The sequence below is a fragment of the Leishmania major genome, chromosome 31 (assembly GCF_000002725.2).
Source record: "Leishmania major strain Friedlin complete genome, chromosome 31".
Lineage (NCBI taxonomy): Eukaryota > Euglenozoa > Kinetoplastea > Trypanosomatida > Trypanosomatidae > Leishmania > Leishmania major.
Genome location: NC_007272.2, coordinates 662293 through 680822, shown reverse-complemented (window position 1 = coordinate 680822; position 18530 = coordinate 662293). Strand labels below are relative to the sequence as shown.

The window sequence follows — 18530 nt, the reverse complement described above, 5'->3', positions numbered from 1 at the left end:
GAGGCACGGCAACTTCCTCTTTTCCTTCTACACCGCTGCTCACGGCGTCGTAATACCCATTCGTGCCTCTCCGATGAATCTGTGTCCCTCTTTCTCGTTCGTTGCCGTCACCTGCCTGCTCGCTTTTCGTGTGTGGTTCGTCACCCTCGTTTCCCTCGTGTGGAGTCCCTACCTGAAAGCGCTCATTGCTCTCAGGCCGTTTCGTTCCACTTGTGTGTGTGTGTGTGTGTGTCTGGGTCATGCCACTGGCGCGCCCGCACGTGTGCCCACCACCTCCCTCCCTCTCCCTGTCTTTTGTTTGTATTTGCGCCCTTTTATTTGTTCATGTTATTTTTTTTTCTGTTGTATTTTGTGCCATGTCCGTCTTCGTATATCCGCCCGCTGTTTTCTCTTCTCGTTTCGTTCTCTACTCATTGCTCCCGGTTTCTTGTCACCTTGCCGCCCTCCCTCCCTCTCCCTCTTCACCAACCTTCGTGGGCAGAAATGGAGGACCCAACGACGCAGAGAAGACGCGAGAGGCCCCCCCCCCTCTCCCCACCCACCAAGAAAAAAACCAAAGAAACATGAAGCGGCGCTGCACCAGACGCACGCCATTCTGATTTTTTTCGGTTTCGCAAACGGACATGAGATTGCATGTGTGAAGAAGGTTTTGACAAGCAAAGCAGAGCAGAAAGAGGGAGGGGCGCAGGACATCAGTGCAGCAGCGGTATGCCACCTACTCTAACAAGCACATGCTGTCTCCCGCTCTCTAAATGTGGTGCGAGGATGTTGTCTGACTCTCTCTCTCTCTCTGCCTGTCTCTGCCTCGAGTATCGTCAACTTCTTTTAGTGCTAGCCTAGGAGGATAGAGCACCCGCTCTTTCCCTTCCCCCTGTCTGTCTCTCTAAGTATTGATCTTCGTCCGTTCTGCTGCCTTCTTATTTTGGTTAAATTTTTCTTTTGTTCTGCTAAAGGTTTGTGTGATCTCTTTCTTCCCGGAATCGGGCTCACGGTTGGGCGTGTGCGTTTCCTCTCCCTCTCTTTCTCTCTCTTCTTTGCGTTTCTCATATCACCTCTTTCCCGTTAATCACTTGTCTCGCCGTCTTCCCTCCCCTCCCCTCCCTCTTTTTCCCGTCTCCCCTCCCTGTTGGCTTTTTGTTTGGTTGTTTTGTGTGCGCGTGTGCGTTTTCCCTTTTGACGTGTTCGTGCTCATCACATCACGTGCACCTGTCCTTTCTTTCGATGTGCCCTGACACAGCAAAGAGAAGTCCGCAAGCGGAAGTGCGCCTTCTCCCTCCCTCCCTCCCTTCTCTTCCTTCACTGTCGCACTGGCGCTCTCTCGGGGTGCGAGCGAGAGAGAGGGAGGTGGGGGGGGGTGCGAAGAAGAAAGCGAAGGGAGGAGGGGTTGATGGAGAAGGGAGGGGGTGAGGGGACAGCCTGCAGGGGGGGGAGGGGGAACAAACGAAAGGGAGGTAAAACACTGGAACGGGGGAGGCGGGGACGCTGCACAAGCACGATGAGGGGGAGGATGAGGCCGAGCTCTCCCCACCTTGTGCGTTGAAATACATGCTGCTGACGAGACCAGTCTTTTGCCATTTCTTTTTTCGGTCTCTCTTTGATGCACCATCGTTTGTTGTGCGCACTGCAAGCGCACGGTGACTTGTGCTGACGTGTGCCCCAGTGCTCGTGTTTGGTAGGTGCACATGTGCATGCGTGGCTGTCCGGACCGTAGGGTTGGAGAGGAGGCGCCTCTTACGTTTCAATGGCGTGCATCCCTCGTACCTTGACTCTCCTTTGCCCCCCCCTCCTACTTGTATACGCTGCAACTGTGCACCGTTGCCGAGGCACGCGGAGCCACAGATCCGTGGGCTCACACGTGCACATGTGCACGTGGTTATTTTCAGGTAGTGCCCTCGTTACACCCGGCAGTTCAGCTAGGTGGCTCACTAGTGGACACAGTGTTTGCTGAAGCCCCACGTCCCACCCGCCTGGCTCCCTTGGATCACAGGAGAGGGAAAGCGAAAGCAGCGAAGTTGCCCCCCTCTCCCCACGTTTTTTCTTCCCCCCCCCCCGCTGCTTCCACAGCACCTCCACCCCTTTCGACGTCTTCGCCCTTCGCTGCTGTGCACTCGTTACGATGCGCTCCTTCTGTCGCTCTTATCTTTTCTCTTGCTCGCTCATGCCTTTGTCCGGGTACGCTTTATGGGCTTGCGTTTACTGTGTGCTCCTCTCTGCCCCCCCCTCCCCCTCCCTCCCTCCCTCCCTCCCTCCTTCCCACCCCTTGTAAAATGCACGTATATATGCATTTGGTGTGTTTTCGGTTCGTGTCTTCGATATCTTTTAACGCTAATCCTTTCTTTCCTTCCTCTCACTCTTGTCTTGTCTTCGTTTCTGCCTCTCCATCGATCCCTCCTTTCATTCCGCCTGTTGTGAGGGAAGCAAGGAGAGAGCGCCACCCTACGGCTTGGTGCTCTGATTTTGTTCCAGTCCTCCCCCCACCCACTCCACCCACCCTATTGCTTCTCGTTGTGGTCGGCCTATGCGCCATCCATCACAGAACTTCAGGCGGAGCTTCTTCTGTCACGTGTTCGCTCGGCTGCTGTTTCTCTTTGTCTAGCTGGTGCTCCTGTTCCTCTCCTTCGTTCTCGCGCTCATTCGATCACGAGGCGCAGCTGCGCGCGCGTTGGCGCATCGACGGTACACCCGCTCATGTTTCTTTCCCTTCTTTTTTTTTGTTTTTTTGTTCAGCGCCCGGCACCTCTCCTTGCTTGTGCATCACCCTCCCTCCTCTCCCCTCCCCTTCTCACCGTTCTACTGGTCTCTCTCCTGCGAATACTGTTGCCCTCGAGGCCATGGTGTCACCTCGTGCCCCCCTCCCTCCACCTCCTTCCCCCGTTACACGGAGGAAGGAGGCGACGGGATGAATTGTCGCCGTGTATCAGCGATCAGCGAAAAGACAGCAGTACAGTTGGTGGAGGGGAAGAGGGCGTCGGTGCGTGTCTCACGCGGTGGCCGCTAGCAACTGACCCGAATGTGAAGGAAAGGAGAGCGTGACAGACCAGTAGTCTCCCACTGAGCGTGAGTGCGCGTGTGGGCTTTCTGATATATCGCGAGTGCCTTTCTTCTGCGTGTCTTTTTATGTGTCCCTCAGTGCACTTGCGTGTCTGTCTGTCTGCGTGTGCGTCTGGGGGCACGTGCACCTGCACACGGCTGCGTACGCCTGCCCCTGTGTGACGCACCCGGTCCACCCATCGCCCATTTTCTTGCTGCTTTGTTTTGCTGAGCTCTGCCAAGCAGAGGAGGGGCCAGCCGTCGCAGCACACTGAACGAAAATCGGAAAGGAAACGGATGTGGGCCACCCCGGGTGCATCCAGTGGGAGGCGGTTTGCCGCACGCAGGACACAGGCACCTGAGCGAACCACGGTACCACCGCCTCGCTGCAAGCTGCCGCACGACAGCGCGCTGCGCCGAAGAAAGCAAAGGAAAACTCGAACACGGCGAGGGACCGCCGTCGGTTTTTGTACAGGCTTAACCCCGTGAGGCAAAGGAAAAAGAAGGAGGGGGAGGACCCCCCCACCCCCCAAAAAAAAGAAAAGAAAATGAGACGAAAGGAGGACACATCGTTTGAAAGCCCCCGTGGCGTACGCAAATCCTTTCTCGCTTGTTTTCAACACATCCGTGCGCCAAGTGAGGGCAGCAGAAATGCACCAGAACGCAACACGGCGGATGGGCAGAATTTACACAGAGAGAGAGAAAGCAGAGGGATAGTAAAGAGAACGAGCGTGCGTTCATGGCAGCGTGGAACTCTGCAGGGAATGGCGAGAGCTGACTGAGAGAACGGCACCTGCGCACCTACTCTTGTTTTCTCTGAACTTCTCTTTCCAACCTCTCTCATCCCGTCATGCCGCTAACACCCTCGTGCTGCGCTTCGAAGCAGCGTTGCCGACAGCCGCCCTCATGACCATCTCCCTCCTTTTGCAGCCTTTCCATGTGTTCCCCTCCCCTCTCTCCGTCCGCCTTTTTTCTGTCTGCGCCAATGCACCACACCCCTCTCTCTCCACGCACGGATATGGCTATTCTCTCTCCGCTGCTTCCACCGCGACCATCGCTGGTGCTGTCCATAAAACACACACACACACACATTATCCTCACCCCTTCCTTTATCGTTTCTCACGCACTCGTCTAGTAAGGACCGCCTCTTGTGTTTGTTGTTCGCCCTCATTTACTCTCGCACTTCCCACTGGCTCTCACTGCACCCACACCTCTTCGCACGCTGCCCCCACTCTCCATCCTTTGCTTCCTTTCCTGTCTGTTTTCCGGTGCACTTCAGCTGCCGCCTTCACGCGCGAGTGTCGTTTGGTCGTGTGCCCTACTCGCAGCGCGTAAGCGACTTCAGACTCGCTCTTCGTCTTATTTTTCCGTTTATCGGCTTGCTGAGCCGCCATCAGCAGCTTTTTTTTTTGCGGGCTCCTCCGTCTTTAGTCCGTTGGTCATTGCTGTCGACGCCTTTGCGAGCGGGTATCTGTCTGAGAGGGCACGAACTCCTTCATCCTGCGCTCATCGCTTTGCACCGCTTCCTCATCGACCTTCACAAAGCACCTGCCTGTTGCTTTTCATTCGCCCTCATCCTTTTGTTTTTCGTTTCATTCCCCGCCTGCGGCGCTCTGCACGATGCTGCGGTGTCTCACCTGTGCTTTCTTAACCGCAGCGCTGGGCGTCTTTTTCGTGCAACTCGGATCTGATGCCGCGATGGCACACGCTGCTGAGGACACGCCTTTGTCTTTGCAAATCGAAAAGGCGAGGTTCAGCGATGCTGAACCTCGCTACTCATTTACGAGTGTACAGAAACTGAACACGCTGAAGGTTCTGCAGGCGTTTGCTGGCGCGATGCCGTCACTGGGGTGGACCGGGACAGACTTCTGCAAGTGGGCGAGTGTGACATGCTACCAGTCGACTGTCCTATTTACGGTCAGCGGCACCAGCGTGAAAGGCACGCTTCCTGATTTACCCGATGCTGTTGACTACTCGCACGTGATGATCACAGCCATCAACTTGTTTGATCAGAAGTCCTCGATCAGCGGCACGCTGCCGAGCAGCTGGGGAAAGCTGCAGCACCTCGTCACCCTTAACATGGGATCCACTAGCGTGTCTGGCACTCTCCCTGCGTCATGGGGCTCGCTGCGTGCGGTAACGTTCATTTCACTCCCGAAAACGTCAATCTCCGGCTCGCTGCCCGCCTCGTGGAGATCGATGAGTTCTCTCGCCACGTTGATCTTGTACGACACTCAGCTCAGCGGTGCTTTGCCGCCGGCGTGGAGCTCCATGGCTTCCATGGGCATTCTCCAACTGCATCAAAACCGGTTCACTGGTAGCCTCCCGGCGTCATGGGCGCAGATGCCTGAATTGAGAAGGCTCTCGCTGATCGCCAACAACTTCTGCGGCTGTGTCCCTGACTCGTGGAGGCGAGCGTCCTTCCGGGTGACTGTCGACCCCCAAAACTATGCCGCCAACTGCGCCACGGCTAACTCCTGCGACCCGACGACCACGACGACCGAGGCGCCGACGACCACGACGACCGAGGCGCCGACGACCACGACGACCGAGGCACCGACGACCACGACGACCGAGGCACCGACGACCACGACGACCGAGGCACCGACGACCACGACGACCGAGGCGCCGACGACCACGACGACCGAGGCGCCGACGACCACGACGACCGAGGCACCGACGACCACGACGACCGAGGCGCCGACGACCACGACGACCGAGGCGCCGACGACCACGACGACCGAGGCACCGACGACCACGACGACCGAGGCACCGACGACCACGACGACCGAGGCGCCTTCTGAGTGCGAGGTGCCGCATTGTATTACCTGCGTTCGCGGAAACCCGACGCGGTGTGATGTGTGCGCATCTGGCTACATGGTAACTGCAGCGCAATGGTGCATGAAGCGGCCCAGCGCTGATTTGGCTTCGTCGCCGTCGATGACGGCGTTCAACGCGGCTGCGTCCCTTGGTGTGCTTGCCGCGGTTCTCTTGTCGATGTAGTGCGAATCTGCGCTGGGGCAAGTAATCGCAAATGCCGCGGATGGGGACGAGCTCTGGCTCAGTGCACATGTGTGACGGCATTTATAGGGTTTGTGTCCCCCCCCCCCGTGTTGCTGGGCAAGTGCTGCCAGATGCTCTTCGAAGCAAGGCATGGGGTTTGCGAGGAAGTGGTTGACAGAGGAAAGCTTGCGGTTTTGGGAAAACGGGATAGGTCTTTGTAAGACGATAGACTGTGTCGGACAGCCCCACCCCTCGCGTGCTCGAGAGGGGCACAAAGGAAAAGAGACACCACCGATCAGCTGCTGCATTGCTTGCCAGGATCGACAGCACTTCCAAAGTGTCGGGGCGTGCGCTTTCTCATGGCGGTGTGTGCAGTGGAACTTTGCTTGGCCATGCGAGGGGACAGGGCAGCGACAAGGCGTGTTCCGTCAATGAACCTCAGCACGCTAAGGCGGTGGTGCGGTGGCGCTTGGATGGGGTTTATTTGCACTGCACAGCGACGCCTGGCTTCTCCAGGCATGTCGCCCTCTTTTCAGCGTTGTTGTTCGTCGTTTTGGTATTGCGTCGCTACTCGGTGGAGCGCCAGCCACGTTGTCGTGAGGCTGTTTTCTGCCGTTCTCTCTTCAAAGGACCCTCAGAGCCAAGCCAAGCCAAGACAGGCAGTGCCGTGAACGCGCTGCCGCCTCCTCTGCCCACCCTTCCAGAAGAACGAGCACGAAAAAAACAACCAAACAAAGACGACAACAGACGCGAAAGAGACAAAATGAAATACAATATCGCCGCTGGGATGGTCCGACATCTCCGTTAAACTGTGCCTCCCGCATCCCGCCTCCCCCGTCTATCCGAGATGGAAGCAGGAGGCCCGTACTTTTATGTGCCCTTTTCTTTTTTCGTTGCCGCTCTTTCGTATTACGTTGCCTACCAAGCGCCGACTCGTCGATGAGCAGTACGTGCCAGTATTCTTTGATCTTCGTTTTCGTTTTCAAAGATTCGTGTACCACGTCGCGCAAGCTCGATAAATGTGTAAATGCGCACATGGTCCCCCTCCCCACCGACGTGATTGCCTGGACACTACTTGCCGTGTAGTCTGCGGGTGGAAGCCGCTGCGTATGCGCATGTTTGTGTGTGTTTCTACTTGCTCATGCACGTTCTCCCTTTCATGCTCATGAGCAGCACTTTCTGGGGATCTTTCGGCATCTGTTTCTTCACTCCTTCTTGATTTTCTTAGCGTAGGCCGTTAGCTCTTCCTTCTCGGCTCAACTGTTCTTTTCGCCCTCCCCCCTCTACGCCTCCCATGGGCACTTAGTGCGCCCATACTACAGGTGCGCCTCAGGCTCTCCATCTCCTTCCTTCTTCGCCTTCCCTGCAGCGTCACACCATACACTTCTTCGACTTCTTTTCATTGCGTGGATCACCTTCGGGCATGCGACAGCGTGTCTGCGCCGTTGTGACCCCTCGAGACTCATCCTGAGAAAAAAAGACGGAAGGAACGATGTCTTATGGCACTCACGGAGTCCAGGAGCAGCTGATGGGAGGGGGGGGGAGTTATACGTCCTCTTCGAGCATGCTTTGCCATCTTTCGTGTTTGTTCCGATATACATTTACGTGTGCTCGTTTCTTACGTTTTCTTCGAGCCTGCGCTTCGTGCAGGGCTCGGGACGCATAATATTTGTACACACACAGGGAAAACAGAAAGCGTTACATGACACACTTGGATGGCATGTGCTTCTCTGCACATGGGTAGACGTTCTGGGCAGAACTGGTATGGTGAGCCTTCTCGCCCAGCATAAGCAGTTGCCTCTCATCGCAGCGTCGCCTACTGTTCTCCTCGTTCCCGCAACGTTCATCACCCCACTCTCATGATGCTTTTCGCCAGCTCTTATTGTCTTTGCCCGCCGTTCTCTTGGGCTCCTTACTGGGCTCTCCTCATTGATACCTTTTTTTTCATCTTTGCGGCTGCGTTGCCTGCGGCCGACAGTATGCATCTCTCTCTCTCTCTCTGGTTTCTATGCGACTGCAGCGCGCACAGGACTGACAAACTTTCTTTCTTTTCCTCCTTGGTCGCCAGGCTCAGCGCCGTCCCTCCTCCCCCCTTCTCATTCTCGCCTTTCCTTTGGTCTTCTACTTCGCTTTGACCCCCTGCCCTCGCGCCCCCTATCCTTTCGATCTCATCATCGACATTTGTTTTTTGCTGTTTTCTTGTTTTGGTCTCGTCATTGTCTGCCTTCCCGCCTCCCCCTTCTTTTGCTTTCTGCCGTCTTGGCCGTCTTCTCATTTCCCTACCCACCCACACGCCTCCCCCTCTCTCGAGTGTAGTGCCTCCTATCTTCATCCGCTGCGCGTCTACGCTGTTGTCACCGTACCGCATGGCTGGTACCTTTGCTTTCCTTTTCTTGCGCGCATGGGATGCTTCATTGCCCTTTTCCTCCACGACCCCACGATAGCTATCCGACACCCACCCATGCTTTCTTCCGCCTCGGTGCCTATCTCTACTTCTCCCTTTCCCGGCACTGTTTTCGTTCCCCTGCACCGCAAAATATCTTCATGGGCACCTAGACCTGCCACTTCTCTCTCTTATCCTTCGGTGCTGGAAGCACACGTGACCGACACATGTGCCAGCGCGTCGAATGGGGGGACATGCTGCCGTTTTTATTTGCGTGGGCCGCTTCATGGCGGTGCGTTGAAGCGGCTGGACTATGTCGACTGGGGGGCACGGACGACAGAGCGCGCGTCGGCGCATGCGGGTATTCTCGGCGCATTCGAGAGATTCGTGCGGCCCGTGCCTTTCCCGGAAAGAAGGTTCATGTGGCCTTCACCTTTCACAGACACCGGAGTAATGTTTCCTTTTGATTTTCCTTTGCTGCTTTCTTATCTCCTGACTTTGGCGTCATCGTATCCACTCGTGCCTCTCTATCTCTTCGGTGGCCCTTTTCTCGCTTTCCCCGCTCTCTTTTCTCATCTCCGTCTCCAGCTCCGACGAGACTCTCACGCTGAGACGAAGGATTGCTTTCGACAGCGGTCGCACACTTCCGCCCGCCGCCCTCTCCCATGCGATGCCCTCTGCTTCAACCCTGTCCTCTTCTACGAGCTGTCCGCGAGTCACTTCTGCCTTCTGACAAGAGAAGGCGGGCATGCTTGCCCTGCTTCGCCGTCTCACGCGCTGCCAGCGTTTTGTGCTCGTCTCTTTCCCCCGTCTGCTCTGCCGGGGCTCCGTTGCTGCCACACGAGACAGAGGTAGCGAGGAGCACCAACAGAAGCATCCCTACGGCATGTGGGTACCACTTTGCGTCGTGGGGCTCGGTGTAAGCGGCGCGGTCGCGCACGCCGTGTGTGTGGCTGCTCACCTGTGCGTATGCTGCGGGTGGCGGCGTCCATTTCGCTTGTGCGCACCTACCCTGCCTCGCTCCATCCTCTGCTCTCTTACGCCGGCAAAGGAGGGGCAGCGCACACAGTCACACATGTATATGTGCATATATGCGTGCGCGTATGCGTGCGTGTCCGTGTGTAGGCTGCCGCGTGTTTCTGCTGGCCGTTGAGCGTGCTTTTATGTGTTTGTGCTTTGCGTGGCTTTGGCGGTGCAGCGCACGACTTCGCGTTGCGTGTGTGTCTTGGTGCTCGTGGGCGGTGGTGTGCTCGTGTCGGATGTGTGCGCAATATGGTAGCCGACGGGGATTGTGTCGCCGGCGCCCTCTCTCTCTCTCATGCGCGTCGGCGCCCCGCAGAAGCACCTGCATGGATGTTGCTTTGCTGTCGTTGTCCGCGCACGCGGCTCTCCGCCTCCTTTCGCTTGTCCCTCGACTTTGCGTGCACCCTCGCCGCTCTCCTGGTCTCGACCCCGTCGTTGTGGGGGCGCGTTTGAGGGCGTGGGCATACGGAGGTCAGCAGGGGGCCGACGATCGCGAAGCGCGTTGCGGGGACAGCGAGGGTGAAAGCGGGCTCGTACGCGACACGCCGGGGGGAAGAGGAGGCGAGGGCGCTTGGCGGTGCATACACCAGGCTTCGCGATCCAGAACGTGCGTGAGGGCAAGGGAGGCGGCGAGCACGTCAGCCAACGCAGCACCGCCTACCTCACCTGATTCTCCCTTTACCTCTCTCTGCTGTCCCGCTCGCATTCCGTTGTGTGCGTGTGGGGCTGATGCCTTGCTCTGCTCACTCGTGTGCTGGCGAGCGCCGAGGCGACCCGGTGTGGCTTAGGGAGGGGGCGCCACAGAGAGGGCGGAGAACGTGTGCCCCCCCTCCCCCCGGCAATCGAAGAAATGGGCTGGCCGTCGTTGCTCTGCGAGAGGCGGACAGAGCGTGTATGCTCCTGCCGTGGCCAATGCCCGTGCGTGTGTCGACGCTATCGTTATCGTTTTGGCTGTACTCATTTGCCCCGCTTCTGCCCTTCGGTCGCGTCTTCCTTTCTGTGCGGTGCTCGCGCGCTCTTCTCCCTTCCTTTTCTCTCTCGGCTTTGTTTTTGTGTTGCCATGACCTGTCCGACATCCTGCATCATCCCTCTGCCTCCATCCTCTGCAGCAACCCAGTGCGCACCGGCACGCAGTCACGCGCATGCACACGGGATGCCTTGGAGCGGGCGCACTTTCTCCGTTTCGTTTTCCTTCTCGCTTGTGCTCTTGCCGCTGCGCCTGCTGGCTTTCATCGCCTTTCGCGTCTCGCCGCGCTTCCTCGGCTTCGCATCCGACCCGCCTCCCATCCCTCCGCCCCCACGCGGAGGCGCAGAGGACCGCGCCCGGGGCGTGTGGGGGCCGAGGACGGCGCGAGAATCGACGTGCTCGCGCTCGGGAAAGGGGAGGGGGCGAGGGTGTGAGCTGTCTGCCGCTAGAGTGGAAGCGCGGAACGCGAGGGAGGCAGAGTCAACGTCGATGCGGCTTCGCGCATCTTCGGCTGCTGCCGTTGTCGGAGCTGGGAAGGCAGAAACGGTTGCGCCCCCGGTGCCGGCTGCCCGCTCTCTTTTGTGCATGTCGGCGTTGCCGGCCTCGCTGTGAGGCCAGCGCCTTGTGCGAGCCTCCGCGCGTGCCGACGGTGCGTTGACGCCATGCTATGAGCACCGCATCTGCCTTCACCACCTGCCTGCTTCTTTCCTGTCTTGCTGCTCTTGCCGTGCTCCTCAACGCCGTGCCGGGGCACCTGTCGTTGTCGACTCACCGGCATTGCTTCGGACGCTTCGCGCCCCTCCCGCCCTTTCCTGCATGATTCCTTCCAACACCACTCGCCACATACCCGCACCACCACCACCGGGCGGCCCTCTCTGCAATCCGTCTCTCGCTCTCAGACTTCGTCGCAGTGCCTCCATCAGCTCTTCTTCTCGCTGCTGTGATTACACACGGCACAGCGAGACCCTCACCGCGTGCGCCCCTTCCCCTCCAGGCTTCCAGGTGCACCGTCTGCCTCCCTGCCCCCTCCCTGCCCCCGCCTTCGCGCTCCTCTTCGCACCGACTCGCCCGCTGCGGCTCCATTGTGTGACCGAGGCGCCCGACGACAGCAGAGGTACGAAGGCACGACTGAGGCGGCCGCTCTGAGGCATCTGGGCCATCGGCACGCAGCAGCGGTCTGCATTTCTGTCGCCTTCCTCTCGAGTATATCCCTCGCCTCAGCAGCATGGCGCAGTCGCACCGTCGTGTGGTGCTGATCGCTGTTCTCGCAGCGGCGGTGCTGCTGTTGACGCTTGCCGCCCCCGTGGCGCGTGCCAGGGTGGCGAGCCCATGGGATGCGGTCGAGGACGACGGCCTTACGGAGAGAGAGTATGATGCTGCAGATACACCTTTTTTTATAAGTGAGGCAGAGAGGTCGAACACGCTGAAGGTGATGCAGGCGTTTGCTGCGGCGATGCCCTCGCTGGGGTGGAGCGGAACCGACTTCTGCAAGTGGGCTGGCGTGAGGTGCTTCGATACGAATGTGAGCTTTATCGCCACTCGTAGCTTGGCTATCGGCACGCTGCCTGAGATGCCTGATGACGTGGACTACTCGATGGTGAAGCTTGATCAGATCAACCTCTTGATCAGAACACCGGTATCACTGGAACCCTGCCGAGCAGCTGGGGCAAGCTGCATAAGGTGAGGACTCTCAACCTTGGGTACACGAGCATCAGCAGCACGCTACCCGCGTCGTGGAGCTCGATGAGCTCGCTGAGGTTCTTGACCCTGAGCTCCACGGATTTATTCGGCACGCTGCCGGCTGCCTGGAGCTCAATGCCGGCCATTGAGCAAATCGTCATCTCCAGGACTCAGATCACCGGCACTCTTCCTGAGGAGTGGAGCGCTATGCGGAGCGTTCGGAGGATACACTTTCAACAGTGCAACCTGTACGGCTCCTTCCCCGCATCCTGGGCACGGATGCCGTCGCTCGAGCGCTTGGGCCTTCAGAGGAACAACTTCTGCGGCTGTGTGCCGGACTCGTGGCTGGCGTCACCAACGCTATGGGTGGGCGTGGATGCCAAGCATCGTATGGCTGACTGTGCGACTGCCCACGCCTGCGTTGAGACCACAACACCCGAGCCCGTCCCGAGCAACTCCGGGTCCACCGGCGACGCGTCCGGGCCATCCGGCTCGAGCACCGCCACGACTGCGGAGCCGACCCCGAGCAGCTCCGGGTCCACCGGCGGCGCCTCCGGGCCGTCCAGCTCGAGCACCGCCACGACTGCGGAGCCGACTCCGAGCAGCTCCGGGTCCACCGGCGACGCGTCCGGGCCGTCCAGCTCGAGCACCGCCACGACTGCGGAGCCGACTCCGAGCAGCTCCGGGTCCACCGGCGACGCGTCCGGGCCGTCCGGCTCGAGCACCGCCACGACTGCGGAGCCGACTCCGAGCAGCTCCGGGTCCACCGGCGGCGCCTCCGGGCCGTCCAGCTCGAGCACCGCCACGACTGCGGAGCCGACTCCGAGCAGCTCCGGGTCCACCGGCGGCGCCTCCGGGCCGTCCGGCTCGAGCACCGCCACGACTGCGGAGCCGACTCCGAGCACGACGACTACAACTTCCCCCACGCCGTGCCCGACCCCGTGTCGCGTTCCAAACTGCATGACGTGCGCTCCCGGCAACGCGATGCGGTGCAGCGTGTGCTTTCCCGGATACGTGGTGACGGCTGGCGGGCGGTGCATGAGGCGCGCTGGTGAGGATGCTGCTGTGTTTCCTGTGGGGACTGCTGCTGTCGCTGCTGTCTGCGCGACGGTGGTGGTGATGGGCGCGGTGCTTGCGTAGGGTGAGGCTGTGGGCGTGAGATGGCGGTGCGGTGCTCAGCGGCGCCTCTTCGTGCGCCTCGGTGCCCGTCTTGTGCGTTGCGACGTGTGTGCCTTCTGTTGACGCCGGCGCCACCTGCGGTGCGAGGAGGCGAGGGGGTGCGCGCGCGTGAGCTCGCGTGTGCGCCTACAAGAGGCTGCCGGACGCCACCACGCATGCGAGTCCCGCCCTCCCCTCCGTCGTCCTCGTTTCCCGCAGCAGACTCTCGCCTGCCGACACGCGACTGCCTTGTGTGCTTCTCCGCGCTGGTCTCGCTGGCCCTGTCACCGCTTGTTTGCTGTTGTGGGCTGCGTGGCCGCTGCTGTCTCCTCGTCCTGCTTCTTGGGTTTTCGCGTCTTGCGGCTGTGCGGGCTTTGCGCCCCGCCGGCCCTCTTTCCTGACTGATGTCCGTCTGATGCTTCGGGACGTGCCGTTCGTGCGGTGGGCCGGCGCCCTTTTTGTGGTGCGCTGTGCTCGACTCTGCCTCCGCCTCCTCCATCGTCGCTGACATTTTGTGCGGGGGGCTGCGCTTCACCGGCGCCTCGAGGGCATCGCGCTACGCGCTGCCGTGTGCACTTGCTGGCGCGTGCGAGGCGGCGCGCGGGGCGGCACACGAGAGCCGGGGAGGGCGTGGGGGCGGATTGTGGGGTGCTGTTCGCGTGCGCCTGCCGCCTATCCGCTCACTTCCTCTGCTCTTCGCCGTCCGTCTGCTCAGGATGCTCTGCGCTTTCGCTCCCGAAGCGCGATTTCTCGTTGCCAAGCTGTCACCGACACGTTTCTGTGCTCTGTGCTTGCTCAGCGCGCGTACGCTCCGACGAGGCCCTTGGGCCGCCTGGACGTGCTCTGCCATTCTCTGTAGGCCTCGATCGCTGTGGCGAGCGCACGCGGCTGTTCTTTGCCGTTTGCGGCGCGGGTGCTGTTCTCTCACTTGTCGCCCCCGGCTCCGACATGTAGCCTCTGCTGTGCGACTGCAGGTGGTGGCGTACATTTTTGTGCTGGTGTGAGGTAGTGGCGGCGTGAATGGCGAAAGGGCGACGCGCGTGTGAGAGGAGGGGGCTGTGGGCGCCGTTATGAGGCCGAGTACTTCAGCTCACGAGACGGGCCGGGGAGCGAGGAGAGGGCAAGGAGGAAGGGAAGGGTGCAATATCCGGGCGGTGCGCCGTCGCGGTTGCGACCGGCTGTCTCTTTTGTCGTGTGTGTGTGTGTCTTGCGTCTCTCTTGTCGCTTTTGTCTGTATCGCGTGCTGGCGTCCGTGCGCGGGCACTCATCGCACTGCTGCTCGCCATCTTCTCTGTGCGCTAGCCGCGCTGCCGTCCTCCTCTCAGGGCGGAGACAACTTGTTTCGCTTTTCCTTTTCATTGTTCGTGCTTCCATTGCACGAGTGCTGTGGTGCCCGGTCGTGGTTTGTGCGGCCCGCCATGTGCTCGACGGGGGGCTCTCTCTTTGAGGGTGTCCCTTTCTCCATTTTTGAGGTGTTCCTCTCTCTTTTCTTTCGCACCATTTTCATTCCCCGGCTCGACTGATGCCGCTCATTTTTCTCTCCCTCCCTCATGTCATAACTCCCTCATTCTCGCCAACTTTTTCTTTTGTTTGCAGTTTGTTGCGTTCTGTCCGCTGATCCGACGCCTCTGTCTCTCTCTGCCTCCGGGAGCCTCAGAGCGACACGGAATCGCGTATGGAGGGCGCTTGCTGTAGCGGAAAGGCGATGAGGCGGGGGTGTGCTTGTGACGGCGCCGGCGCAGCAGAGCGGATGACGCCTGTAAACGCAAAGGAGAAACGCAACGCTGCAGACAGGGGAGAGGGGCAGCCGTTTACTGTGCGACGTGGTGGAAGCCGTGCGTCACTGCTCTTGTGCTGTGCACTGGAGTGACGCCGACGGCGCACCTGTGCTCCTCCCTCCCCATTGGGCTCACTCGCGTATGCCTTGTCTGTGTGTCTGCTTTCAGGACTTCCGCCTGACTCCGTGGCGTCTTCTGTTGCCTCGCTTTGTCTTGTGTCTAATGACTGTCGACTGCTCCCCCATCGGCTCCTCCCCGTTCCTTGGCAACCTCACGCTCATGCTTCGGCCTTTGATGTGTCGCTCGTTTTCTTTTCACCGGCGAGTGCGTGTGTGCGCTGTGTTCTTCATGCTCTGTAACATGTTGCCGCTATTCGTTGCTTATTCCGGCTCTCTCCCCCACGGCCCCCTCTCCCCCCTCCCCTTCGCTGGCGGCTGAATTGCAGCTTCCACGCCCTGGCCTGTGCATCAGGGTAGGGGTTAACGGGCGAGTCTCCGGCAGCTACTTCGTGGTGGTCGTGTGCGCCCTCGGTGGTGGTGGTAGCTGTATCGAGGACACGAGAGAGACGGTGGGGCCGGCGGTGCTGAGGCGGATGCGGCGATCTGCTTTGCCGCCTTGAGTGGCTGCTGCCCGGACCGTGTGTGCCCCCTCTGCCTGTCTCCCCATTCTTGTCGCCATCTGAGCTGGATACGACAGCAGCACGTCACAAGCGCTGCAAGACCGAGGGGGGTGGGGGACTGTCCAAAGGCTTTCCTGTTCGTTTCACTCTCTCTTTTGGCCTCTTGCTTCGACTGCACGTTCTCGACGAGAAACGAGCGCAAGGCGCATGCGCCACGCAGCGCTCTTCCCTCTTTGGCTGTGGTGAGGGCGGGGAGGCGGAGGGCTGCATCGACGCCTCTCGGTGCCCGCCGAAGCCTCCGTCGCTTACTTTCCCCTCCCTCTCTCCCCGGTGGTGCAGCCTCACATGCCGCGTCGTTTCGCCTCTCTTGCGGTGCGGGCTTGGCCTTGCCTCCCCCCTGTTCATTTTTTCTTTGCTGTTTTGATTGTTCGTTTCTTCACTCTTCTCTCTCTGTGCAGGCGGATGCGTGGCTGCGTGTGTCGGTGTCTGCCTGACGAGGGCCGTGCACGTACTCCTGTGCGTGTCGCTGTGTCCCCTTCTCTGTCGCGAAGCTCTGCGCAGGACCTGCATGGACCTACACCGGCTCCACGCATTCGCGCACGCATCTGCTCGCTGAGCGAGGCCCGCATCGTTGCCGCCTTCGCTTGTTTGCAGGTGCGGCGGACTCGCCGGCCTGCCCTCCTCCTCGCCGCCTGCGGTGTGACGACAAAAGAGACACGGACGCAAAACAGGGCAGGCAGGCATGGGGAGGCTGCTGGCGGAGACAGAAGATACCCGCATGGACAGCCACACACGGTCGGACGGCCTGCACCGTCCCAGCCTGCTCCTGTATCCCCTGCGCGCCATTCCGCAGAGCTGACGACAGCGCGAACTGCTATGCGTCTCGGTGCTCATGTGTCGGCTTGGCTGTACTCCTGTTGCCTTCTATGACTCGACTCTCTTTCTTTGCTGTTTCTTCGCTTCTGGCCTGCCCCCGCCTCCGTTTTTTCACCTCCCTTTCCCACAGATGCAACGAAGGATCTCCCCGGATGTGACGCTGTATACGATCATGCCCAGGAAGGAGCCATAGAGTGAAGATGCACGAACGGAAGGTGCGCGCGAGCGGCGGCGCGGGAGTGTGAAAGGGCGTGACACCCACGTACGCGGGCTACTCGTCTCTTGTGGTGTTTGGCGGACAGCGTCCTGGAGAGGGCTCGCAGCGCATGGGGGAGGGGGCGGGCCGAGATGTACGCTGGTGGAGCTGCGACCGCATCGTTGCTGGAAGATGCGGGTGCCACGTGAACGAGCACGCGTTGCAGCTGCGTGGGGGAGGGGAGGAAGCGAAGTGGAAGCCAGCGGAAGGCAGGGGAAGGCTGTGCCTCTTTCTTTGCGTGTCCGTCTACCGACGACGCCCTTCGCGGAGGGAGCGTGCCCACTCTGCACCTACACCGTATCCGTCTTCCCGGTCAGCCACGAGGCGCTACGTGGCCTTCCTAGTCTTTTTCGTTGCGCTCAGCGTGTGCATCTTGGTGCATCTCCTTGCACCCGTTCAGCTGCTCGTCTGCCCCCTTCCAGTCACGCTGTAGCGTCCCCCCGCTGCCACCTCCTATATCACGCCTGCGCCACTCTCTTCGCTGCCCTGTCTCTCTCGCTGTGAACGTCTCACCTGACGCGCGCCGCGCGCATGCCGCTGCCCGCCTCAGCGCCTGCGCGAACACAGCTCATCGCTGGCAAACAGCAACCCCCAGTCCTCGTGATCCTGCTGCGCGCCATCCCCCCTCTTCCAGACTGACGGCCTGCCAGCGTCTCACCAAAGCCCCCATTCAGGAAGGACTCCTCTCGCTTTACTGCGCGCGATCTCTCCTCGACCGCTCTCCCCACCTCGCTCCCCCGCGTGCTGCTGGGCACGCATACACGCCGGCGCCACAGCGGACAGTGCTTGCCACCTCTGTGTAGTAGTGATGCATGAGCTCTATCGCTGCTGTCCTCCGACGCATGGGCGTGTTTGAGGACACGCCCCTGCTGGTTTTGTGTCCGGCGCGACCCCTGCCACGCTCTCATCCACAGACGGACGAATGGCACTGTCCTTGCAGGCAGCTTGCCTCCGCCGCTCTGCCGTGCGACGCGCCCGTGGAGCACGGCACCCTGGAGGACGTAGCACTTCCACTGGACGTGGCGATGCCTGATTATGAGCAGGGTGCGACGCGTGCCCCAGACTCCTTCACTCCTGTGCAGTGCTTGAACACGCTGAGGGCGACCCGCGCGTTTGCTGCCGCGACGCCATCGCTGAGGTGGACCGGCGGCGACGTGTGCTCACGAACCGGCGCGCTGTGGTGGATATCAGCTCTGGGGTCTGCCTCGATCGGCATTGCTGCTGCTGGCGCGCCGCCTGGGATGCCAGATGACGTGGCCTGCTCGGACGCAGTGATGGCGGCCGGCAGCTCGTTGATCCCGGGAGCCATGAGCAGTAGCACACTTCCGGGCCGCTGGTGCTTGCTGCAGTACGTGGCGGTGGTGTACCTGTGTCGCGCGAGGGTGAGTGGGGCGCGGCTTGCCTCGTGGAGCTGGATGGGCTCCGCGGTAGCATGGGCCATGCAGGCCACCGCTGTGAATCGGACGCTGCCGAACGGGAGCGTGCTGGAGCTGCCGAGCGGCAAGCTCCGCTGGCGTTTCCCTGCCTCGCGGCCGCAGGTGCGGCGCGTAGCACCTATCGCATCGCTGGGGAGCAGCTTGTGCGGATGTGTTCCGCCGTCCGGGATGGACGCACAGACGGTGCGCTTTGGCGTGGACGCGGAGAGCGGGTGCTCCGGCAATGCGACTGCCCACGCGTGCACCGCGACAGCCGCCCCGACTACTGCGACGACGCCGATGTCCCCTACGCCATGTCTGCCGCCGCGCCGCGTGTGCTGC

The 18530-nt window shown here is 60.5% G+C and overlaps 2 protein-coding genes across 2 annotated transcripts; both read left to right on the top strand.

Annotated features, from left to right (window-relative positions):
* Window positions 1-4650: 4650 nt before the first annotated feature.
* Window positions 4651-6033, top strand: LMJF_31_1445 (hypothetical protein; the record flags this gene model as incomplete). The annotated part of the gene is made up of 1 exon (XM_003722326.1): window positions 4651-6033. One exon carries the CDS (start codon window positions 4651-4653, stop codon window positions 6031-6033), a length of 1383 nt encoding a protein of 460 aa, XP_003722374.1.
* A 5598-nt stretch (window positions 6034-11631) lies between these two features.
* Window positions 11632-13226, top strand: LMJF_31_1440 (hypothetical protein; the record flags this gene model as incomplete). The annotated part of the gene is given in 2 exon segments (XM_001685078.2): window positions 11632-12015; window positions 12018-13226. Coding segments are annotated over 2 exon segments (1593 nt in total).
* Window positions 13227-18530: the final 5304 nt, after the last annotated feature.